This window comes from Leucopleurus acutus, assembly GCF_964270905.1.
Source record: "Leucopleurus acutus genome assembly, chromosome: X".
NCBI lineage: Eukaryota > Metazoa > Chordata > Mammalia > Artiodactyla > Delphinidae > Leucopleurus > Leucopleurus acutus.
The window spans coordinates 128,059,389-128,085,528 of NC_139148.1; the positions used below are offsets into that span (position 1 = coordinate 128,059,389).

The 26,140-nt window shown below is 42.8% G+C and overlaps 1 protein-coding gene across 2 annotated transcripts in view; it reads left to right on the forward strand.

The window, feature by feature from the left end:
• The window catches only part of MTM1 (myotubularin 1), a 98,971-nt gene that overhangs the window by 54,425 nt on the left and 18,406 nt on the right, over window positions 1–26,140 (forward strand). For both annotated transcript variants that reach the window (XM_082864106.1, XM_082864107.1), the window contains exons 7-10: window positions 13,453–13,536; window positions 15,810–15,959; window positions 20,606–20,794; window positions 24,607–24,792. In XM_082864106.1, the coding sequence (XP_082720232.1) occupies window positions 13,453–13,536; window positions 15,810–15,959; window positions 20,606–20,794; window positions 24,607–24,792 (609 nt within the window). The remainder of the gene's footprint in view (window positions 1–13,452; window positions 13,537–15,809; window positions 15,960–20,605; window positions 20,795–24,606; window positions 24,793–26,140) is intronic.

Below are 26,140 nucleotides of genomic sequence, written 5' to 3' on the forward strand. Positions count from 1 at the left end.
AGAGTTTAATTGTTGGAGTGGTATGTTCAATGCCAAAGCTCCTCTTTCATTGATTTCCTTTACTGTTTGCTCAGTTTTTACTCAGATGGGATAGTCAGATAATTCAAATTTTAGATGGGAGTTTTTTTTTTAAACTCTGAATCCCATTGTATTATTGAGTCATGAAATCAGTTGACTAGGTTGTAACCAGCATTTTTTAATGAAATAGAAAACATTAAGAGCATAACACATAATATAGATAAGTATGGTTTCATGAAAGATTTCTTTCGGTTATCTGCGTGTGTGTGTGTGTGTGTGTGTGTGTGTGTGTGTGTGTCTGGGTCATGGTGTGATGAACAGTCTTTTAGATAATGGTAGAATATGGAGAATAAAATGCATTTTAAGTTAATTTAGGCACCAATACAGTCACTTAAATCTATCTTTACAGCTATAGGCCTGCGTGGATTTTCTTGACTTTTGTTTAAGTGAAGGGCTTGAGTGTATGACTAAACTCATGGCCTGTAGACACACATAAGGGAAACGTAGTGCTTGAAGAGATGGAGCCGGAGACCTGGCTGCCAGGCTCCCGGCGGCCCAGACCCTGCTCAGCGACTTTGAAAATCATGTAATATTTCTGTGCTTCAGCGTTCTCATTTGTAATGGGGATAATAACACTCTCTGCTTCACAGGGGTTTTGTGAGGATTAAACGGAAAGCACTCACAAAAGTGCGTGGCACGCAGTAAGTGCCCAATAAACGTCAGCGCTTCTGTTCTTAGTGCCCCATTTTTCCCAGCAGGTGCAGAGAGTAAGGATGATTACCACAACCCAGTCTTCCCAAGAATGTGAGTAAAGTAATTGTGATCATATATGGGACACTTTGAGCCCTTTAAAAGAAAGATGCTCTACAGATATTAGGTCAGTATTCTTATTAACAAACCATTGCCTGTACGTTGCTAAAGGATTAGTCGAAAGTCTTCAGTTTCAGAGCATTAAACCCAGAAAGCATCTTAAGTAGAAATGGGAAATATGGGCAGCGATGCTATGCAATACACAGAATTCTTCAGAAATTGTTTTCTTTTCTTTCCACCGGTGACTGCGTGCGGGGTAATGTAGCTCTCTCGGGATTCAGCTCTTCAGCGTTGCAGTGCTTCCTACGTTTTGTTATTCTGTGAGCTAATAGGCAGTCATAGAGTTTCTAAGTTTTCTGGTATTTGTTTGTTTTGATAAATTTGAGCATCTTATGGGCGGTGGAGATGGGCACAGGAGAGAAGACCCGCTGGCTCTAATCTCGAGAGAAGCCACGGGCTCGCAAGGCCTCTCTGTGGCGACCAGTGAGCAGGGCCCTTCCCTTTTTCCTGGGCTTCACTGAACCCCGTCGCGCCCTGCCGTGTGGCATAAGCAGTGCCGTTTCCCCTTGTGCCCTCTCTGGCTCTACTCCCATGGCGCTTGCCTACAAAAATAATTCCATAAAGGTTACTACACTGGGCTATGGGGCTGTGCATCCTTTTTGACCATTTAAATGAGGCGTACAAATGACCCTACAAAGAGAAAATGAAGAGCATAGGGTACTTTTCCCTGTGCCTTCGTTTTTCAGTTCAGAAGGCGGGGACATTTTTATAAATTGCTTTGAGATTGTAAACCAGGCTGAAATAGAGCAGGCTCTTACCTTCTAGGCTGATTACAGAATTAATAGCTAAAAGCAAAAAGCTCATTTTCAGCTGGGAATTGAACGAGAAGCCACACTTCTCTGCCTGGATGCGGCCTGAGACTGAAGTGTGGCTTTGTTCTCCGTTTCCTTTTTTTTTCTTGAATAAACAGTAAACTTGGCTAATTGAGGGTCTAATCATGCTTTTAAATCTCCTCCCTTCGTGCCTCCTCCAAGACTTGGCCCCCGGTTCTCTTTGTGTGGCTCTCTCTCCGCTGCCCTCTCCCCCCAGCCTCGGGATGTGTCCGACTGTCCTCCCCGCACCCATCTCCAGGGACCGTGGTCCCGGCTGGACCACCCCCCACGCTGCCCTCCATGCCCATGAGCACAGCGCTCATGGCCCACCTGCACGTCCTACCTTATTGCCCCATTGCCCACCCTGCTACTTGGGAGGACTTGGCCTCTTCCACTGCACCACCATTCAAAGGTTTTTTAAAAATATTGAGTAGCTGCAAGAGAATGTTTATAAAATGCCCATCAAATGTCCAGAGTCAGGATCTTCGGAGCATCCCTTTGTCTCGGGGCTGCTATGTCTTCTACTTCCTTTACCCCCTCTCTCTTCAGCCGGGCCTGGCCTGCTGCCGTCTTATCTTCTGGCTCGTGGGGCCTACTTTCTTGGGCTATTTTGTGATGATTTTGCCTGTGGACTCATTCCTCAGACCTTTATCTATGTATGGGAAGACTCCGAGGCTGGGATTGAAGGCAGTTTTACGTTTTCTTCTGCCAGGCGTCTGGGGGGCACTCCCAACCTGGGCCAGTCACAGGTTAACTTGTCTGCTTGATGTTTTTCGGACCATCCAAGCTTTATGAGTTTTGGCTGCCCTGTGCTACAGGCTCTGTTACTCAGCACGGATCGTCTAGACAGGTAAGATCCCTCGGAGTCTCAGGTGCTTGTTTCCTGTTCGTCCTCACCCTGAGGGCGCAGTGTTATTGAAGGACGTTTCCAGTTTGACATCCATCTTGGCATCTTGGGGCAGGCCCGGGGTGTTACGTCCTCTGTCCTAGAGCCCAGGAGGCCACGAAAAGCGGTCCTGCCCTGGGGGGAAGCCGGCGTGTTCCTCTTGCTCTCTGCATTCTGTTCGCAGTTTGGCTTGGGCTTCTGAGTATTTCTTCTTCCCTAGTTGACTCATAAATGCATTTTTTAAAAGGGTTTCTTTTTTCTCCAGCAGTTTTAGATGTTGTCAGCAGAAGTCTCAATTAGAGCAACTAGACCATCATACTGCCGGACACCTACCTGTTCTGTTGCTTCTGAGGTCTTGATCTCCTTGTCTTCCTTTTCTTTTCTAGTTCCTCGGCTTCCTTCTGTCATCTAAATATGGGTTTTCTAGAGAAGTCCATCCTTCCCCTCCTCCTTGCTCCGTGCCATCCCCTCAGCTGTATTTCTCTCTCTCACTTTGACCAGCATTGCCTTCTTAGCTTCATGTTTCCCGTTAGCTGCTCCATAACTTCAACTGATGCCTAAACCTTTGTTTACCATGAATCTCTCATCTTTCCCTCAAGCCCCAGTTTCTCTAGTGCTGTCACTTCTTTCTCCACCTCTTCCTCCTCCTCCAAAATCAAGGTCATTGTGAGATTTTCCTTTTCCATAACATTTACTGAATCCAGGGGATTCTTCCTCCCCAGCCCAACTTAGTTCAGGTTTCCATCTCTTCTTTTCTAAACTGTGGGGATGGTGCTTTTGCTGGTTTTCCTATTTCTGTTCTGTTTCCGATCCAACCCACTTCTACACGTGACTCCTGTCAGGTCGCTGTCCCTGGGATGCAGCTCAGCTTATCTCATCCCTTCGCCTCCGAAACTTCAGCCATTCCTCCCTCCCTGTCAGTGTAAACGCAAACCTCTGTCTCCTCCACTGTGGGGCTGCATCTCTCCATGGTCTCCTGGTTTTCTACCTGTCTATGCTCTGGCTGCCAGACCGAGGTGTTTGCTGATGGCCACGTGTTTTCTGAGTTTGGCTCTCATTTGTGACTTTTTTGCCATCGTCGTCATTACCCTGTCCAAAGTTGTCTTACCCTTCCAGGGGAGCTACATGCCATCACCACTCCTCCAGGCCCATCTGTCCAGAAGTAACCCTGGCATCCCCTGGCGCCCCTGGCGCTTTATCTGTACCTCTCATGGCACTTACCGTTCTCCTCTTTACGTGATCAGTAGTTGCGCTCTCCTCATCTCTCTCCTTCGGAGGATTTCTAACTCCTTAAAGACAGTGGTGGTGTCTTATCTTTTTCTCTACTTAATACCTTGTTCGTAAGTGGGCCCTCAGTAAATGTTTGTTAAGTGAATCTACTAATGGCAGTAGAGTGAATGAATAGGAGCTAGCAGCAACCAAGCGACCAATAAGAATATTCTGCTGTTTAGAAGCTAGGGCATTTATGCAGCAAGCATTTACTGGGTTGGCCAAAAAGTTCATCCGTTTTTTTTCCAAAAAGCCTTTCCATCTTACAGAAAAAGCTGGATGAACTTTTTGGCCAACCCAATACTTTAAACTTTTCAAAAATGGCTAACGTATGCCCATGATTGAAAAGTCAGGAAGGATAAAAGGACTAAATGTTTGTGTCCCCCCAAAAATCATGTGCTGAAGCTCTAACCCTCAGTGTGATGGTATTTGGAGGTGGGGCCTTTGGGAGGTGATTGGCTTTAGATGCGGTCATGGGGGTGGGGCCCCACGATGGGATTAGTGCCCTTAAAAGAAGAGGAAGGCACCAGAACTCGCACTCTCCACCACGTGAGGTACAGCACAAAGGCCATCTGGGAAGCGGACCTCACCAGAACCAGACCATGCTGGCTCCTTGACCTCAGACTTCTCAGCCTCCAGAACTGTGAGAAATAGTTTATTGTTCTAAGCCACACAGTCTGTGGTATCTTGTTATATTGTAGTAGGCCCAACTAACCACAACAGTAAAAATAGTAAAAATAACTCCCTCCCAGCACCCTTCAGCCCTGCCATTCCCCTCCTCACAGACAACTAGTGATATTTAGGCATATGCAGGCAAGTTGTTATTTATATTCCTTCCTCCTTGGACCCTAATGGAGCATGCTACATATGCTCTTCCATACCTTGCTTTTTAAATTTACCAATACATATTGCCTACCAAATGGGCTTCTTTACTCTGTTAATGACTGCACAATATTCTGGTGACTGTATCACACTTTATTTAATCCTCTGTTGATGGATATTGACATCATTTCCAATCATTTTCTATTATACAAACTACTGCAATGGATAACCTAGCATAAACATCATTTTGTACGTGTTCATGTATGTTGTACGATAAATTCTTAGAAGTGGAATTACTGATATTGCCAAGTTCCCCTTTACGGAAGAGGTACTGGCTTTCACTCCCACATGCAGTGTGTCAGAGTGCCTGTTTCCAGACATCCTCTCCAACTGTCTTAGTTTCCTATAGCTGCTGTAACAAATTATCACAAACGTGGTGACTTCTAAAAACACGAGTCTGTCGTCTTACAGTTCTGGAGTTCAGAAATCCAAAATGGGCCTCACGGGCTAAAATCAAGGTCTCAGCGTGGCTGTGTTCCTTCTGGAGGCTCTCGATGTTAGCCCGTGAGACCCATTTTCCAGCTTTTAGAAGCCACCGTGTTCCTTGGCTCATGGCCTCTCCCTCCGTCTTCAGAGCCTATCTTAATGTCAGTCGATTAGAAATCTTAATTCCACCTGCAACCTAATTCCTCTGTGCTGTGTAGGATAACATAACACAGGTCCCAGGGATTAGGACATGGACATCTTTGGGGGACGGTTATTCTGCCTACCACACCAATCCAGTATACCTTCTAATTGTTTGATCTTTGCTAATCTAATAGGTGAAAATGTAGATTCCTAGTTTTATTTTGTATTTATCCTATTTGAGTGAAATTGAGTATCTTTTGGTTTGAGCTATTTGTATTTCTGTTTCTTCATTCTCTTTGGCTTCTGCCCATTTCCTTTTGGGATTTTGGTCTTTTTTGTTGTTGTTAGTTGTAGGAACTCTTTATGAATTGTAAATATTTTTCCCATTTATCTTTTGACTTTTCTTATGGTGGCTTTTGCTGTGGAGAATTTTAAAAATACTTATTTGGTAGAATTGATCGCTTTTGTGTGTGTGTGTGTGTGTGTGTGTGTGTGAGAGAGAGAGAGAGAGTGTGTGAGAGAGAGAGAGAGATGGGGGTCCCTAAGCTCACTCCCAAGTTCAGATTCCTTAGGAGAATTCACAGGACTCAACATATAGTCATACTCACAAGTATGATTTAATACAACAAAGGGATACAGAGCAAAAGGAAAAGGTGCGTGGGGCGATGTTGGGGGAAAACCAGGACACACTTAAATCCTACAGTAGCAAGTTGTGACAACCCATGGGAAGTGTTGCCAACCAGGGGGCTGGTCACGCAGACACCCTCTGCCCAGCACATACCAAACTTTCAGAGTCCCAGAAGGAAGGCAGGGGTTCGACTTAAAGCACGTTGTTGGTTATAAACATTTTAGGTGCTGTAAACTTAAACTCTTATCAGTTAAGGAGTGGTGGGCACTCTCCCAAAATCCAGGTTCCCCGTTGCCAGCCAGGGGCCAGCCATGCCACAGGCCTCTGTAAGGACAGCAGTCTCAGACCTGCTAGGTTAACTCTTTTCTGCACACTTCTCTTTTATAGCTTCTGGGTTTTACATCCCAGGTAGGAAGGTCTTCCCCAGTCAGAGTTATAAAAAAATTATCCTATGTTCCTCTAATACTTTAATTTCCTTTTAAACGTGTAAATGTTTGAGCAATTTGGAATTTATCCGGGGTTGCCTTGTAAGATAGGGATCCAACTCTTTCTCCCCCTTTTACTGCAATATCATTTGAAGACCAATCCACTGGTTTGAAATACCACCTTTATCACACACCAAATTCCTCTCTGTATTTGGTTTTATTTCTGAATGTTTCATTTCACGCATCAATCACTCTTCATGCACCAGTAACAGTCTTGTGACTATCAAGGCTTTGTAAGATGTAATGTCTGGTAGGGCAAGCCCCTTTTTGTTCCTTCTCTTTTTCATTCCTTTCATCCCTAGTCTTGGTCAGCAGACATTTAGACGATGCCTACATTACAGCCGTGCACTGGAGCTGGAGCTGATACCCACTCCCTGTCCCCAGAGGGAGCACAGTTTTCCTGGGTGATGTGGACGAACAAATGCATACAATACAGATACAGATACACAGGGTGTCAGGAGAGGGGAAAGTCAGTGGGTTGGTGTCGAGGAGGGCTTCCTAGAGGGGGCCAATCCTGAAAGATGAGCGTGCTGGGACAGTATGTGCAGCTGTCCAGGGGCTGGACACAGGCTGACCCCCACACGCTGATTAGAGTCCGGGAGTTGGTGTCCGTGTGAGGGTGGCAGAGCCTAATGTGCCCCACCAAGAAGTTTCATTTTTTATTTGAAGGTGAGGGGAGCCATTAAAGGGGTTTAGGCAGGAAAGTCGCATGATTAGATTTCTGTTTCAAAAAGATTCCTTGGGCTGCAGCATGCAGAGTAGATAGAGAGGGGCAGTAGTCCATTTCTGGGGGTGTTTGCTAGTTGCCTTGGTGTATGATCATGAGTCCCTGAAATGGGGCAATGGACAGGGACAGGAGAGAATGGATTTGAGAATGTTCCTAGAAGGTAAGATCAGTAGAATTTGTTGATTGACTGGTTATAGTTACGAGGGGGGATGGGATGATAAAGAGGGAAGAACGAAGCCTGGATAAACAGGTCGATGGTGGGACCAGTGGTCAAGATGGGGAACATAGGAGGGGAGTGAGGCAGAGAGGGCAAGTTCCATTTTGGCTGTGCTGAGTTGCAGGTGTCTGTGGGACAACCAAGTATGGGTATTTGGGGGGCTGGTGGCTACGAAGACCTGGAGCTCTGGCCTGGGGAGAGGTTTATTTGGGAGACCAGCTGTGACCATCGGCATTTTCATCGATGCGACTAAAATTGCCAGGAGAGAGAATTACAGTGAGAATCGGGGTGCAGTGGATGAACCCTGAGAAATGTCAGCCTTAAATGATTATGATTGTGGCCAAGTAGTAAAGAATGTCCTTTTACTAAAATGCTTTCAAATGACATTTCAAATGTCCTTTTGTAGTCCTTTCCTGAAAAAATGAATATGTACATTTATATATGAAGGTAAGGGTGACTCAAGAATATTAAAGCCATTTTCTCCAGGGAAAGTGGTAGAAATAGGACAAGCAAGTTGCTTTTTGACCTATGAGCCTTTTGTCAGATTTTTGGATGAAATTACTTTTGATGCAGTTGTATGAATTAACTATGTCAAGTCGTGTGAAAAGAGGCTGAAATCCCTATGTAGCATGAAGCTGTTATTTACAATTATAAACTCTGCCAAGTTTCAGCACCTCGTATGGTTCTTCCTTAAAATTTTGGACTTTTTCTCCTAACCTGAGTGAAAGAATTATTTTTCTTAGACGAAGGGGTCTTATTTCTTAAGTGTAATCTAAAAGATGAAAATGAGATAATTTTACATTGCTGCTTCCTTCAGTGGTAGATGGAAGCTTTGAAAAAGGCGAATTTCAGGAATCAAATTAGAAAAAAAATGCTCACTTAGATTCCTGTTCAAACATTACAAAATTCTATCAGGAAAGAGTTAGTGACCAGTTTCCTGAATTTTTAAGGCTAGGTCTTCAGAGATGTAGTAAATCGTGTCCACTGATGACCATGCCTTTGTGTGGTGGCAGCACCATTTGAAAGCACTATTGCATCTACATAGCTTATCAATTTATTTTCCTCAATACTGGGAAAATTGTTTTCTTCTGTGACTGTCTCCCTATTAAATGATCTTTAATTTCTATAAATCTAACTCTCAAACATCCACTTCTGAGACACGACATTGTTGACAAGCCTTTGGGAGAAGAGGCTGTCCATGAGGGGCCATCGTGAGATCAGGGAATCCTAATTCGGTGACAGACAGTTCTCCCTCCTCAAAGAAGGAAACTCATGAATCACTCATTATTTATAGATTCTACTCAGTAAGAATAAATCCAATCTAGATGTTTAAAGCAAGGCAGTGCATCTTTATATAAGTGCCATTTAAAAATAAGGGCTAATTAAGTGAAAGCTAAAATCTGCTGTCATTTCAGATGTTTGCTCCCACAAGACATAACAGTGATAAATGTAGCTAAATTAAAAAGACAAGTTACATTCTCTTTGTCAGAGCTGTTTTTATCTCTAGTGTGAAATTGGAGATTTTCATCTCAACTTTGTCCTTTAACATTTTTCAAATGTTACATTGTGCTATTTTTAATCCTGGAAAAAATGCACAGGATTGCTTTTTTTTTTTTTTCTTTTTTCCTCTCAAGTCTCCATGCGCTCCATGCATGGTATCTCTTGACTAGTAGGAATCTGAATTGGTGAAATGCCCAAGTATTCATACAGAGCCAACTAAAGGAAGACCTGCTCACTTGAAGCCAGGGGTGAGCACTTGAGTGTGTCTGTTTTCTGATGTCGGTTTCCCAGCTTTGAAGCTGGGCTCCGGTTATGCAAGATGCTCACATTGGGGAGGCTGGGTGAAGGGTGCATGGGCATTTTCTGTACCTTTCTCTGCAACTTCTCATATATCTATAATTATTGCAAAATCACTTAAGAAAAGTAAAGCAGCCCCCCAAAGCTTGGCCACACAGAACCCCCAGGCAAGATTCCCACGTGTTCTGGAGTATTACGTGGCCCTTGAGGATCAGGGCATCACCCCCTGGAGGTTCTGGTTCAGCGGGGCGAGCCGGGGCACTGGCAGTGCCTGGCACGGTGGGGAAGTGCTCCCCACCCCAGGGTCCCGAGGCAGAGGCGAGGCAGGGCCCGGGCCCCAGGAGAAAGCCAGGAGGGCTTCTGGAAGTGCCCGCTGAACGCTGACCTTCGGCAAACCATCCTCTGCCCCGAGGCTTTGCTGAGCTGGGACTGAATCCTTCTGGGGTTCTGCACAGGCCGTGAAGCAAAATGGGTGCGGGGACGGGGTCACCGAGGGCACGTCATCACCCACTTGGCGAACCTGACTCCCTGCGTGCCCTCAGGAGGGAGAGTCTCTAGAAGCAGTTCCCTCTGTGGCACTTGTGTTTCCCAACCAGGGTCCCTACGGACCCAGCGGTGTGGTTAGGAACAACTGGAAAACGTCAACCCGCGGATCAAGTTCTAAAAGACTCAAAGCCTTAAAAACTGCGAGTCTGTAAGAAAATAAAGGACAGCCATAAACCTCAAGACACGTAACCTGCTAACTTTAGGTTTTAACAATTTCCAGGCAAGAGCTGTAATTAGCCTTGTAACAAGTAACCTTGTAGGGAATTTTGTACTTTTTAATAATGAGATATAGATGAATGGGTTCTGTTGCCCTTGCTTTGATGCTTAGTAGTTTTAAGTTTTTTGTAATAATCCACCTTTATGTTAGTCTATTGAGAGCTTGTGTTTTAAAAATCTTGCTTTGTTCTCTTACCTGAATCTTTAAGGGAAATAAGGTAAAAATTGAAATATCTGGGAAGTAAGTCCTGTACGTTCAACTTTAGAAACTGTCAGTGTTGGTTCTCGTAGAACGCTTGCTTCAATAGAGCCAAGGAGTTAATGACAGCTTAGTGTTTACATCGTGTTTTCCTTTAAAAACTAACAAGTAATGCTTTTTTAAAGAAACGTTTTCTTGTAATTGTAAGCTGATTTATTTGGATGATTAAAATATTGGCTTGAGCACCTGGTCTTTTCCACCTTAAGCTCCAGTTCAATGTTAGATGTGTTGATACGTATTCATGGCAAGAACTATCTGGCTGTTATTTGATTCATAAACTTGCCTGAAATATTTGAGGTCTGGCTCTTAGCATCAAGAGTCTCCTGGTGGGCTTCCCTGGTGGTGCAGTGGTTGGGAGTCCGCCTGCCGATGCAGGGGACGTGGGTTCGTGCCCTGGTCCGGGAGGATCCCGCATGTCCTGGAGCGGCTGGGCCCGTGAGCCACGGCCGCTGAGCCTGCGCGTCTGGAGCCTGTGCTCCGCAACGGGAGAGGCCGCAACAGTGAGAGGCCCGTGAACCGCAAAAAAAAAAAAAAAAAAAAAAAAAAAGAGTCTCCTGGAAGCTCTGTTTGTCATAGAGTTCCCATAGGCGCGTTTCCCAGGTAAAGGATGCCAGTCATGCACTCGTCCTATATATCTGGACATCACTCAGTGTCACTGCAGACTGATTTCATGAGAAAGGCCACCTGGTAGGTCGCTACCTTGAGGACACTATCATTCCCATATTAATGACAATTCTTTCATATGAATTATTTTCAGACATTAAAGAAATTATGGGGATAATTTTGGTTTGAGCTATAGAACTTTATCTTCTGATGATAACAGTTTTGTATACTTAGATTACACTTACTGGGAATTTTAATGTAAGACGCAAGAGGATAGATATTTGAAGCAAAGGAGGAGTTGCTTTATTAGTGATTGAGAAATAGAAAGTTACATTGAAAATGCTGCCGGCAAGTCAGAGGACACTCTGGGCATTAATACACATGATGGTTTTTCTGGAGAGAAAGTTTATTTGGCCTCTGAGTGAACAATTTTATTCTTTCTTCTTAAAAGGACACCATATTTGCTTGAGTTTCATGGGAAAGATGCAAATAGCTAAAAACTGAAAAATGAACAAAACTCATGTTGAGATCAGGAACTTATTTCAAGAAAGCAGATTCTAGGTTTTCTTCTAAAGTGAGTGACAGTACAGCCTTACATCATCTACAAGTATGTCACCAGCACAAGGTTCAGCAGTATTGAGTATTTACCTGGGCCAGGTACTGACCAGGGCAGTATCCCATGCTCAGATGTCACCAGGAGGATGCTTGGACATGTTCTGTAGGTTCCGTGTATGGACAAAGAAGCATGCTATACATTTTAGTGCTCTTTGCACCAGAAGTCCCTCTGTCTCTGAATTGAACTTCAGTTAACGGCCATCACTTGTTTTCCCCGGGAGTACTGAATAACTAAGTATTCCTGTGGATTCCCTGTCAGCCTAAAGCCTCAATTTCATAGCTAGCTCAGCGGCATTGCTAATGTGCGGTCACAGAATACACAGCGCTCGGGCCTAGTGCTGCCAGAGATGAGACCTGCTGAGGGTGCCACACGCTTTGGAAAGTTCAAGAAGGCAGTCCGGAGAGCATGATCTTGATCAGTTTTCACCTTAAACCTCTTGCCACTTACGTACAGAAAACCGTTGCCGCTAACTGATGCTTTATCAGAAGTTCTCTGTAACGTTGGGGTCGGGGGAACACTAGCATTGGAGGCCACAGGCTGATAACAGGAAAATGGGTGGAAGGAAGATACTTAGAGGAAAAGTGCCTCCAGAGAAAGCGCTTGAGCAGGGGCTGTATAAGGCTTCCCGTCGCTCATTCGGTCAACAAATATGTATTCCACCTACACAGGCCAGACAGCATTCCGGTTACTGGGGATCCAGGGTGGGAAAAAAGTGTCTGCCTTCATGGAGCCCGTGGTCTAGGAGGGAGGACGGTAGGGGTCCAACAGTAACAAATAAATAAATGTAGGTCAGATGGTCATAAGTGATGGAAATAAAATGGGAAGGAGAATCGGTGGTCCTGTTGTGGGGGAACATGTGTCAGAGAAAGGCTCACTGAGTAAGGTTACATTTGAGCAGAGATGTGAAAGAAGTAAGGGAGGAAACCATGAGGGCAAAGGATTCCAGATAAGTGGAACAGCAGGCGCAAAGGCCCTGAGATTGGTGCACACTTGTTGCTTTCCGGGAGTGGCACCGAAAGCGTGGCTGGAGTGGATTGAGCGAGAGGAAGAGCAGAGACGTGATGGGGGACATAACCAGGTGGCAAGTACTTCCACTTTTACCCAAAGTGAGATGGAAAGCCACAGGAGGATTTGGGGCAAGGGAAGGATTTGACCTGGCTTAGGTTGTGACACAATTACTCTGACTTTAGAGGTAAAGATGAAAGCAGAGGACCAGTTAGGAGGTGTTATTATAATCCAAGTGGAGATGGCAGAGCCTTGCACCAGGGTGGTAGCAGTGAGGTGATGAGGATAATGCTAAGGTTTTGGGTTCAATCAGTGTGAAGGATGGCGCTGTCATCTGCTGAAATGGGGAGACTGGGAGGAGTTGTGCACGTTGCAGTCCTCCGGCTGCAGCGGCCAAGTCTGCAGATCACAGTGGGGCTGGAGGGCAATAGATATTTAGGAGTCGCCAGGGTATGGATGGTGTTCAAAGCCCTGAAATTCATCAGTGTCACCTTGAGAGTGAGCATAGAGAAGAGGTGAGAGGCCTGAGGCCTGTTGTTTCAGAGATCAGGGCATTGATTCCGAATTCACAGAGAACAGTTAATTAAGAATTTTCTTAACGTTCTGTCACTTTCTTAATGGATTAACACACCACTGGTCCCTTTTGAGACAGTTGCACTATTTAATAATCATTGCTTTTCTTTTTCTTTTATATTTTAGTGTCTTTTACCCGTCGATTGCTAATACTGCTTAAAACTGATAGGCATTTTTGGGTCTGGAAATCTGAGTTTTGTGCAGCAGCATTTAAAAAAAAAACACCAAAAGAGATGTTTGTAGCCATAGAAAATTGCGGTCTCAAAAGTATACAATTGTTAATCAAGATAGAAGGTAGTGTAAGTCTAGTCTAAATTTTTCACTGTTATTTCTTGCTTAAAAGTCTCAGTTGGGGTTGTGATTTCATGGTAGGCAAATCTAGTAAAAAAAAAAAATCAAAGGATGTAGTATTAATAGAGTATTAGTTCCTTTACACTGAACTTGAAATTCTTTCTTTTTTTTTTTGCCTTTTCTAGCCAATATTTGCATTTTTAAATGAAGAAAAGTTTGACGTGGATGGATGGATGGTTTATAATCCAGTTGAAGAATACAGAAGGCAGGTAAGTCAGTAGATACTGTAGATGTGGGGAATCTCAAACCTGCCTGGTGATGATATGCCATCAGTCACGCTCTTTGAGTATCAGTAACACCCTTGCTAAATAAATTTTTCCTGGCAGTGGTATAATATGGCTCATTCTAGTACTGTGGAACCTACAGGCTCATCCCAGGGCCATGTTCAAGCTGCACTAGAGGCTGCATGGCTAAGTTCTCTTTCCTTCCGCTACGCGAAGAACGTCCATTATATTGTTGTCCATGAAATGAATCAAATACTCAGAGTCTAGAGAAGCCAGACTTCTGTACCTTACTACTCAGGAGTTGATGTCATGATGTATGTATGTATTTGGGAGCCTAAGTATTACTGGCAGTTAGATTTCTGTTATATTCATTTCAGTTTAAAGATTCAAATGAATTAGAACTGTTTTCCTGTAATGACTTTTCCAAGAATGCTTTGATGAATGTGTATGAGAATTGCCTTTACTGCTCTCTTAGTAAACTTCACCCACATGCATGTTTACTTGCAATAATAAAGCGGGAGGCTTCGTGTATTGTTGCTGTTCGGGGCAAAGGTCTCTCTGCATTTTAAAGACGATTCCCATGCCTGTTGTGGAGCAACAGCTACACTTTGACCTCTGCTGTAACCAAATCATAGGACAGTTAGGAGTTTTGTGATGAGGTTTTTCATAATTCTCGTTCTACAAAGCTCATAAAGTAATTGGGAAGTTTTGTTGAATGAGGTTTGAGAATGAAATCAAGCCCAGTGAATGTAAAGTAAAATCGTAGAACCCTAGACTTGAGAAGAACCTTCTAGCCACCGCTTCCACTACCAGGCACCTGGGTTGACTTCCCGGTTTAGCCTTTTTCTTTTTTTAATTAATTTTTATTGGAGTATAGTTATTTTACAGTGTTGTGTTAGTTTCTGCTGTACAGCAAAGTAAATCAGCTGTAGCACAGGGAACTCTACTCAGTGCTCTGTGGTGACCCGTTTAGTCTTGATCAGTGGTTTGCCTCTGTTCATAAGAAGATTCGGTGCTCAGGGATGTGGGTGTGGGAATTTATCTCTAGAGCACATGTATGCGGTAGTATGTCCTGTTGCTTCCAGAACTCAGATTCAGTTTGTTGCGTTTTCGAAGGCTGTGTGTACCTCTCATTTTAATAACCTCTGTTCCAGGTCAGTTGTGGAGGCAGAAGAGGGACCATGAAAACATCTTGCGTGTTTTGGAGACCTCTGTAGTGTTATGTATTAAAATATTTGCACCTTAGTTTTTGAGTGTTATTGACAATATTAAGACTTACTTTTTAGGGCTTCCTGTTTTTAAGCTTGCATGCATATATGAACTCTTGAAGGTATTTAGTTCTAGAATGCCATTATATTCCATCTTTTTTTCTTATACCTTTCTGATGGGACTTGTAACTCTCTAATTGGACTCGACATCAGACTCATCTGTCTGGCCCGAGCTCTATAGGGCCAGACCTAAAGATGAGGTACTGTTTGCGTCCCCAGAGCAAGCACCCACGTGGCTCACTTTTGTGTGTGTACTTGTGTGTTTGTGAGCATGGGGAGAGAGTTATTCCACCACCTCTGGACCTTGTCCACAGTAGCTACAATTTTGTGGGTAGGCGATAGGATGGGAGGTGTCTTCCGTGTCACACTAGCAGTGTGCTTGGAATGCAGATGAGTGTATTTCTCACACAGCCCATAGAGCAATCACCCATCCCAAACCACTTGATTGAAGAAACTCTCAGGAGGTGGCGAAATGAGCCTCCCCAGAGGGGCTTTCCTTACTTCCCTTCTGTGAATGTCTTCATAAGCTCAGCCTCTTTCTACTTTGGAGCAGGCTGAAGCGAGTGGGGAGTGGAATTGGCCTGATTGCTTTTTTACCCTCAATCAGACACAGATGAAGATTACACAGTGTACTTTTCTTTAGGGCGTGGGGCGGTTTGCACGGGTCAGGGAGGAACTTGGGTTTCTCTTTATTGTACAAGTAGTAGAGAAAAGTTTGACATGAAATCAAGGAAGATCTCAAGTTCAAGAGAACTTGTATTTACCAGCGATAGTTTAGAATTCTGGAACCCGCCAGTGTTTTGTCTTGTGTTCTTACATTGTCTGGATTATCGATCGATCTGCCTCCCTTACTATAAATCAGTACACCGTTACTACCCCGCTGTCAGAGGCACACGCACATTCTGCTCGAAAGAAGGAAGGAGACCCATCCAAGGCCAGATCCAGAGATGAAAGCATCAGTGCTGACGTGGACTTCCTTTCTTCCTGCAGGGCTTGCCCAATCACCATTGGAGAATCACTTTTATTAATAAGTGCTATGAACTGTGCGACACTTACCCGGCTCTCTTGGTGGTTCCATATCGCGCCTCAGATGATGATCTCAGGAGAGTTGCAGCTTTTAGATCCCGAAATCGAATTCCAGTGAGTACTGCAATTAATGTTTTCTGTAAGGAGTGCCTTTTCTTCCATGAGAACAGTAGTCAAGTGATTCAGAGAAACACTCTTTTGGAATTTCAGTCACACAAATAATTATCAAGTGTCCTCTGAGTGCAAAGCAGCAGGCCAAATGGGGAAAGCAGTAAGACGTCACCTGCCTTCCAGGAGCTCGCGATCAAGGACAGAGAATGAACTCAAGTAATTCTTATACAGGAGAGGGTACAGGTAACACCAGGTGGAAAGGAAGAAGGAAGGGCAAGGTCCCTGTGGCTTGTGTCTTTGTAGCACAATAACTGACAGGCATTGGGCTCTGGGTAATGTCGGTTGAGTTATGCTGGAAACCATGCACTAGCCTATGTTATGGAGCCTATGAGTATAGGCTTTTACGTACCACCTTTATTAGGATTTGTCTATCCTCATCACGTTTGTAAGCTGCCTTCATACCATTAGCAACCTGGGGTCAGGTGCAGACTATCCCAAACTATATTTACGGTATCACTGGACCTAGTTCATAAATTAGTCTTTGGTTCTTAAATATTTATGTACGAGTCACCCTGTCTACTCTGTGTCCATAAATCTTGTTGGCTAAAAATTTAGAGAATTTTTCCCCTCTGTTAATTTCTAGGGCATGTCATAATAAGTACATTGTCTTATTTTGTTTTGGTTTGATTTTGAAAAACAAGGGTTGAACAATTAAGATTTAATGTCACGTTGCCTTTAACTTCCAAGTCTAGACATTTTTGTCCCTAAAAGGATATTTGTGTGAAACTTTCGTTATGCTATCAACATAATATGAATTGTAACTTTTTTAATGCACTTGCTTCGCTAAGCACGAGTGTCCTTTCCTATCTTCACGATATATATTATACTTGAAAGTATGTTCTTTGGCTCCTTTTGCGAGAATACTGTGCTGATGAAGCTAGAATTACCATTTCGCTCCTCTCGTGCTCGACCCCTGCCCTGGCTAGCTGTCTTGCTAATCCATGCCTCACCCGCAGGAGAACTGGGCTAGGATAGTGTGAACTGATTTTGTTCACTCCTTCATTCAATTAATAGTTATTGAACACCTACTGTGTGTGTATGCGCATGTGTGTGTGTGTGTGTGTGTGTGTGTGTGTGTGTTTGTGTGTGTGTGAATTTCACGGGATTGGGGGTAGGAGAGGAAATGAAACAACTGAACCCAGCCCACTGTGCTCAGGCTGCCGTCTTGATCCAGTTGTTCCCCCTGTTCTGAGTGAATGGGAGCCCACCGTAGAGCAAATAGAATGCTTAGCTTTTTACTTAGCCATTTTATTGATCCTTCTTACTTTGTGATGGCCAATTTGCATTTATTTTTCCTTAAAAAAACTAAGGCTAAGCTCTCCATCACTTCTCTATCTTTTATAGATTACCATGCTTAATAATATCTAATAATAGGGCTTCCCTGGTGGCGCAGTGGTTGAGAGTCCGCCTGCCGATGCAGGGGACGCGGGTTCGTGCCCCGGTCCGGGAGGAGCCCACATGCCGCGGAGCGGCTGGGCCCGTGAGCCATGGCCGCTGAGCCTGCGCGTCCGGAGCCTGTGCTCCGCAACGGAAGAGGCCACAACAGTGAGAGGCCCGCGTACCGAAAAATATATATATATAATATCTAATAATAGATAATGTACTCTTTGTGATATACCTTCTAATCACCTGACTCTTGACTATAACCCAGGAAATGTATTTGCTTTTGATATGAAATCATTAATATTTGATATTCAGTTCTTTTTTAAAAAAAACATATAAAGATACAAAAAGCATTGATGAGAAAGCAGTCTTGTTATGTTGTCCATAAATAAGATGCAGAGTATTATAAAATATCACTGAATAACAAAATGATCCACATGTATTAGTGTTCCCATTAATGGATACATACTCCTTTGTTCTCAAACAGGTTGGTCTTAATGTTATCGAATTCTTTAACATATAAGTAATACATATTTATTTTAGACGTTTATAAAAATACCGGTAAGGCTAAAGGAGACTGCCACCTAGTGAGAACCACAGTTATGTGCTTCCAGACTTCCTTCTATGCATACATATTTTTATTTGGAAAAAAGAAAATTATTCTGTGGTTTATGTCTCAGTCTGCTTTTTCTACACCGATGACTGTCTGTTTCATGTGCCGGTGTGTAGATGTACTATATAGATTGACAGAAAACTGTCAGTCAGTTTTCTATTCCTATTGTAAACAGTGCTGTGGTAAACATCTTTTGATGGCTAAATATTTGTGTACATCCTTAATTATTTATGGCTTCTACATATTAACTTCAAAAAGAATAGCCTGATATAGTAGCATATACTTTAAAAGCACTCACGGTAGTTGATGTTGTGATATTTGCATTACTTGTACCTGGTCATCTATATGGCAAGCATCCTTTTTATAAAGGTAGTTGAGATCCCAAAAGAAAAAGCAGGTAAGAGGTGAAACAACTCGTAACAATAGCATTTCTTAACATGGCCTGGTGATTCCAGTCTTAAATCTCCCAAGCAGAGAGAAGAAGGGCAGAAGAATGGAGGGCATGCGGGGAACAGGGCCGTTTCTTGCATATGACCTGATTTAAATTTAAAACTTGATGAGGGTCTTTATCAAATAATAACTGTCTTGTATGTGCAGCGATTTGCTCTTTTAAAAGTGATCTCATATTGGGAATTCCCTGGTGGTCAAGTGGTTATGACTCCACGCTTTCACTGCCGAGGGCCCAGGTTCCAGCCCTGTGTTGGGGAACTAAGATCCCACAAGCTGCCCAGCGCGGTCCCTCCACAAGAGAGTGGGGACTTCCCTGGTGGCGCAGTGGTTAAGAATCTGCCTGCCAATGCAGGGGACACGGGTTTGATCCCTGGTCCGGGAAGATCCCACATGCCGTGGAGCAACTAAGCCTGTGCGCCACAACTACTGAGCCAGCGCTCTAGAGCCTGCAAGCCACAACTACTGAGCCCGTGTGCCACAACTACTGAAGCCCACATGCCACAACTACTGAAGCCCGCACGCCTCCACTGCTGAAGCCCACATGCCCAGAGCCTGTGCTCTGCAACAAGAGAAACCACCACAGTGAGAAGCCTGTGTACTGCAACGAAGAGTAGCCCCCGCTCGCCACAACTAGAGAAAGCCTGCGTGCAGCAACGAAAACCCAACGGAGCCATAAATAACTAAATAAATAGATAAAATTTAAAAAAAAGAGTGATCTTATATCAAATCAACATGTTGTAGACCTTAAATTTACATAGTGTTATAGGTCAAGTATATGTCAATAAACCTAAAAAAAATTAAAAATACATAGATACTTAAAAGCGATCTCACATCTTTTCCCTCTTGGAGGCAAAGCCATAGGAGGTGGGCAGGGCAGGTCTCACCTCCATGTTGTAGATTAGAAAGTGGAGGTTGAGGGAGGCCAGCACTTGTGCCCAGGCTTCCCAGTCCTGAGCCTTTGGAGTCTTAGTTGGGGGCCACAGTGGTGTTTTGACTGGGCCCTGGCAGGCACAGAGACTAAATTGAATGAGTATTCATTCGTATTATATAATCTTTTCTCACTGATGTGTTGTCATTATTATACACAGTGATTTTTATGAACATCATTGCTCGTCATTTGCCATAGTGGGGAGGTGACTTCAAAGACGACAGTGTACTTGGCCTTGTATTAAGTGAGCTCGAACACTTGTGCTTCTGGGGTTGTGTCTGCTTTTCATGGGTTTTCGTACACTGTGCTGGGTACATGCGTTCTCCATTCATCCTCCCAGTAGCGTCATGCTGTCACGTGGCTCCGCATTTGATGAAAGAGGGAAAGGACGCTACAGAGGCTGTGAACTCAGCCACCACACTTACCTTCCAGCTTCTGTTAGTTTTATTTTATTTTTCTCTTCTAACAGCTTTATTGAGATAGAATTCATCTATGAAACCATTCATTCATTGAAAGTGGACAGTTCTGTAGCTTTTGCTGTATTACATTTTTAGCTTCCTTTTGCAGGTCTTGTTTCTCAGGTGCTATGAACTGAGAGACCAGGTAGCAAGTGTGCTGGGCTTGTGTGTAAAACTGGAGAAGGTTGATTCTGAGTAAAGGCTCAGAGCTCTCCCAGGAGGCGGGTGTGCAAGCTTCATTGTGGAGACTCTGGCAGCTCTTTGGCTGTCCTGAGATCCTGTTTGCTTCCTTTGGGTTTTCAAGCCCCTGTGTTAGACTCTAGAGTTGAGAGTGTTGGGAAAATGACCTGCAGGTGTGAGGTACCAGGGGTGGTTTTCTTTACCTCTCACCTTTTGCTAAAGCTGTTTCTGGGTGATGACAAATCCAGTGCAAGCTACAGGACTGAAATAAAATATCTGAAGCTTTCTGTTTCCTTTAAGTGATATAACTATTTTTAGGTAAGCATTTAATGTTTTTAGATGTGGTGCGAATTAAGAAAAGACTAGTAAAGCAACTGGTTATTCTCGTTGGCTCTGAATAGTCATCATCGTTAAATGTGTGTTTCTGGGCACACGTGGAAATGGCAGGTGAACAAGCATCCCGTTTCAGCAAAATGAGATTCACTTCATCATGATTGTTAGTGCTCTCTTTTTTTGATAGTTTTAATTGTTTTGACATTTGGTTCTTGATAGCTTAAAATTTCTGAACCAACCGTAGGTGCTGTCATGGATTCATCCAGAAAACAAGACGGTCATCATGCGTTGTAGTCAGCCTCTTGTTGGTATGAGTGGTAAACGAAATAAAGATGATGAGAAATATCTCGACGTCATCAGGGAGACGAATAGACAAATTAACAAACTCACAATCTATGATGCTAGACCCAATGTAAATGCAGTGGCCAACAAGGTAAGTATATTTAATGACATGGTAGGAACTTGCCTTACGTACAGTGTGCAGTGTTTTACCTGAAGGTTGTTGCCATGGCGTATCAACATGTGGGTTTAAATTAAACTTCGCTTAAAGAGGAAAACGAGTTCACTGAAGGTAGAAAGTAGTTTTAATCACAAAACATATCTTAAAAGTTGAATACATTAAAGCCAAATGAAAATAAGCTTTAGGTAAAGTAGAAGTCTAGAGCTGTAGTGAACTTGGGAAAGAGAATCTCTTTGGAGCCCTGTAGGCTGTTGACAGTCATTCTCAGTGTGTACACTAGTGAGGCATCTGTGGGGATTGTGGGAAGCTGTAATTGTTAAAATCCTAAATTTGTAGCTTTATCTAAGCATTCTCTTCACCATACTCAGAAATGTGTGTTCTCATTTATATGAGACAATCCAAGAAATGAGTAGATCCATGTATGTGAGTTTTACAGTTATACACATAATGGTAATATTTTCAAAGAAATCTGTCTCAAGGGTCGTCTTGGCCTTCTTAAGTAGAGTATGCAGACTGCCCCTAAAGTTGAATGACAAGGCAGTGTTGCCTGTAGGACTCCTCAGCAGATGCTCAAGGTGGAAGGCTGTTTGCCCCTGCACTACAGGGCCCAAGATTCAGAAATACCTTTGACATTCAGTTTAACCTTTTTGGTTTTTTTTTTTCCCTTTCCCTCTCCCATTGCCAGCTGTCACTTATAAGTATTCACAGTGGGCCTGCCCCATTCCACCTTTCAGATGTATGGCTTCTTGTCAGATATAGGCTTAAATTTCATCATCTTGAATATTTTGCTTATCCCAAGGTCATTTATCTGGCATCTTCAATTATTCAGAGCACAAGACAAGAACCTGAAAGCAAAACAAGTCCTCAAGCAGCTCAGATAGTTTCAGTAGCTTCCTAAATGGACCCTGTGATGTCAGTCTACAAAGGCGTGTGTGTGGGGCTCCACTCATAATTATCTGCATACAGATTGTGCACCTTACACATTTACTTTTGGACCCGGTATTTGTTACTGCAGTTGGTTTTGTTTTACATGACGAAAATGATATTGAAATTATATGTAAAGCAATCAGGTAGTGAAATCGATAAATAGGTTAGGAAATGTAACGCAGCATTTAGGAAATTAAGTCTAAATATGAATATCTTGTTGTATTATCCTTACCTTTATATTTCTGTTCCTGCTATCCTTCAGGTATAATTCAGAGTTGAATACATGTATAAAATGAAGTATTTCCATGTATACATTTAGCCTGAAACAGATATCATATAACATTAAAATGGGGTATTTAGAAAGAATTTTTTAAAGTATATAAAATGTATAAAATGAATCACTTTATTGTATTAACTCTAAAGCTCATTGTTGTAGCAGTAGAATTCTTGAATGCCTTTTTAACACTCAGGAAATATGCCTGTGTTTCTAGTCCATTTAGGAATGAAGGGAAGGAAAAAATTAAGCAAAAAAACCTAGGCTTGAAAGATCTGTGCATCATTCTCTAAAAAAACACACTCAGGTTCCCCTCCTCCCTCGACTGTGTCTTCCTAGTCATCTGTATCCATAGCAACAGGCTGTGTACGTGGTTGTACTAGGTAACATGGGTGGTTCTTTTTTGTTGAAGAGAACTGAAAAGAAAACTTCAAAACTAATCAGAGATGTGGAATTTGAACTTTTGGGAACTCAGTCTATGCTTGACTAATTGATTTTTACCCTTCTGAATTCTCTCCTCTTTGGACCTAATTGTTCTGCCCTTGTGGATATTTAGAAATTTACAACCCTGTATGTAACAAGCAACATTGCACCATTTTAAATTAAAGAAAAAAACAAACAAAGGAAACCTAGAGGCAGATAAGATCCAGCAGCCTGTGATGAATTAAAGCAGGACTGTGTTAATGTCTGTTTTTGGCAGAAACTTTGGCAATGAATTATTACTTTTTCCTCCTATCATCTTCAGTGATCTAGGAAAGAAACTCCAGAGTTAGGAATGTCTTTGAAAATCACTAACTGTTTACAAACCACATGTACAGAGAAACAGGTCACATGTCCGTGGGAGGGTAACGTGTGTCCTCGTGTGAGAAGCTTGCAGATCCAGTTCACAACAGTGACTGCCAGGGGGATAGGTGCACCTCTGTTGTGACCTCTGATGGCAGCTGCAAGGTGTTATTCCCTGAGGTAGGGGTAACCAAGGAGAGGGGAATATGACCCATTTGTGTATGGATTCATTAGCTGATAACTATTTAAAAACAAAGTGAACGTTTATTGTCTACTTACTACTGATGCCATTTGTAGCAAGCTTTAAAGACACATTTCTGTCTAAATAAAATACAATTTCTTACCTAGAGTCTCTGGAGATCAAGGCCTCTGGCTTGTACATAGGTCTCCAGGTTTGAAGTTCAAGTGGTAGCCTTACTTCTACTGCAGGAAACCTTCTCTGTGACTAACCCTGGAAAAAAACCATAGGATGTATTGGCCCTTCTGTCCCGAGCTACAAGTTTATATTCCTTCGATTGTAAATGAAAAGAGAAGAGGTATTCCGTGGCAATGGCAGGCATGTCGCTTGTCTGTCCTTTACCTGCGGGCACTGCCGAGATAGTGCAACTTGGCTTTGACTGTTTACTTACCTTTACTGGTGAGTTTACATATTCATATGTTTTTATGATGTTAATTAGCATCCTTCCATTTCAGCTTGCTTTCTTCGAAGGTCCCTGAATAATTTAACTTTTTCTTAAAAGGCCGGAGGCCACACGTTCCATGGCATTTTAAAGCATTAAGCAGAATGCAGCCAGGTTCCTAAACAAAGCCGGAGCGTTTCTTTTTGTCTTCGTGGAAAACGGGCATCTTCACGACCCTGTGAAAGGGAAGTGACGCCCAGCCTAGCGGGTGGATGCTGGTAGGCGCCGCGGCAGGTGGTAGCCATCTCGTCCCCGCTTGAAACCTTTTGTCCCTTCAGGGCCCACCACGTGCAGCACTGTCCTGGTGTTTGCATAGCACACAGACAGTCATGGGGCACTAGAAAAGGTTCAGGCTGTGAAGTCAGATGACTTAAATTCTGCTGCTTACCTCTGACTTTGGGGGTAGTTAAATAGCATCTCTTCTCATTTTCAAAATGCAGTTAGTAATACCTGTCTTGCAGCATTGCTGTAAGAGTTAGATAAAATTATGTAAAGGAAGAATCACAGTATCTGGGATGTCAGAGGGGCTCATTAAATGGTGGCTGGCGTTAGCTGTCATACAGCCTGGCTCCTTTTAATCTTATGAGACCTAGGTAGTATTATCCCCTGTTCTACAGGAGACAGTGTTGAGGCGCAGAGAGGTTAAGTGCCTTGCCCCAGATCACACAGCAAAGAGGGGCTGAAACTGAGCTATCGACCTGGGTCTATCTGTCTCCAAAGCCTGTCGTTTTCCTCTAGCCCGTCCAGTCCCATGGGAGCCTGCCCCTGAAGAGTACTGTTAAAATCCGATGGAAGACAACGACCATTCAGAACCTGCTCTTGCCTTTCCAGACCCAGAAGAAGAGCTAGTAATTATAGAACATTTTGAAAATGATTTTTTCTCACAAATACAGATCCTCCGGAAATTGCCAACTCACCGTCTTTTTTCCCTAGCTCAAAGTGTGACTAATGTTGTTGAGGCCTAGCGTCAGATAGGAAGTCAGGTCACATCAATTATCGTATCTAAGTTGCAAGTTTTTAGGTTGAGATTTGGAGGACCAATAACCTTTGAAATATTTGTGTAAGTTACTGAAGCAATAGAAAACCCAACTTACTGTTTTGTGTATCTTATTGTTTCTTAGGCGACAGGAGGAGGATATGAAAGTGATGATGCGTATCATAACGCCGAACTTTTCTTCTTAGACATTCATAACATTCATGTCATGCGGGAATCTTTGAAAAAAGTCAAAGACATTGTTTATCCTAACGTGGAAGAATCTCACTGGTTGTCCAGTTTAGAATCTACTCACTGGTTGGAACATATCAAGGCAAGTATATTTTTTTGAAAAAAGATACACATATATAAAAAAGAAAGTAATGGTTTAGTGGATCAGGAAATTTTTTTGATTCCTTAAATTTAAAAAAAAACTGAACAGTGAGAGAGAAAATATTTATTGTATGTAGCTCTACATTTGACAATTTTGTGTTTCTTTACAATTTGCTTACCTAAATTAAAGATTTCACAATATTATCTCCAGAATATTTTTTAGAGTTTGTAGAGATGTCACTTTCCAACTCGTCAATAGCAAGTAGTTGAGCCTTTCACCCAGGTTTAGTTAGGAGTAGATAATTTATTATTGAACCATTACTGGGTATGACCCTCAAGAACCTAGAGCAATTGTTTTTATTGAAACTTACCTCAAATTGACTTTGTTTAAAGAATGAGTTTTGTGTTTTTATTATATTCAATCCTTCATCTTGATAGAGGCATCAAAAACCTCCATTCTTTTAAAAGTACTTGAAGTTGGGACTTCCCTGGTGGCGCAGTGGTTAAGAATCCGCCTGCCAATGCAGGGGACAGAGGTTCGATCCCTGGCCCGGGAAGATCCCACATGCCGTGGAGCAACTAAGCCCGTGTGCCACAACTACTGAGCCTGCGTTCTAGAGCCCATGAGTCACAACTACTGAGCCCTTGTGCCACAACTACTGAAGCCTGCACGCCTAGAGCCCATGCTCCGCAACAAGAGAAGCCACTGCAATGAGAAGCCCATGCACCGCAACGAAGAGTAGCCCCCGCTCGCTGCAACTAGAGAAAGCCCGTGCGCAGCAACAAAGACCCAACGCAGCCAAAAATAAATAGATAAAATAAATAATAATTTTTTAAAAAAAGTACTTGAAGTTATGTGAGGGAACTAACAACTTTAGAAGCCACCATTTAGTTCTATAAACAAACAAAAAGCCAACCTTAAATAGGTGGATTCTGAAGATAGAGTGTTTTCTAGTCAAAATTTATTTTCCAACTTGACAGGAGTTATAATTTTAGTCAGTCTCTCGAACTTTCGGGTTTTTTTTCATAGTTTATCATCCTCAAAAATGAATTGCAAAAAATCTAATTGTGACAACTAAATGTAATATGGTATCGTGGATAGGATTCTGGACTAGAATAAGAGAACATTAGGTAAAAACTAAGGAAATCTGAATAAAGCATGGCCTTCATTAAAATTAAGTTTATTAATAATTTAATAATATATCTATATTGGTTCATAGTTGTGACAGATGGACCATACTATTCTAAGATGTCAATAATAGGGGAAATTGGGTCGAGTATATGGGAACCTTCTGTAGTACCTTTATAACTTTTCTGTAGATTTTGAGAATGGCTCTTCAAGGGCTTTT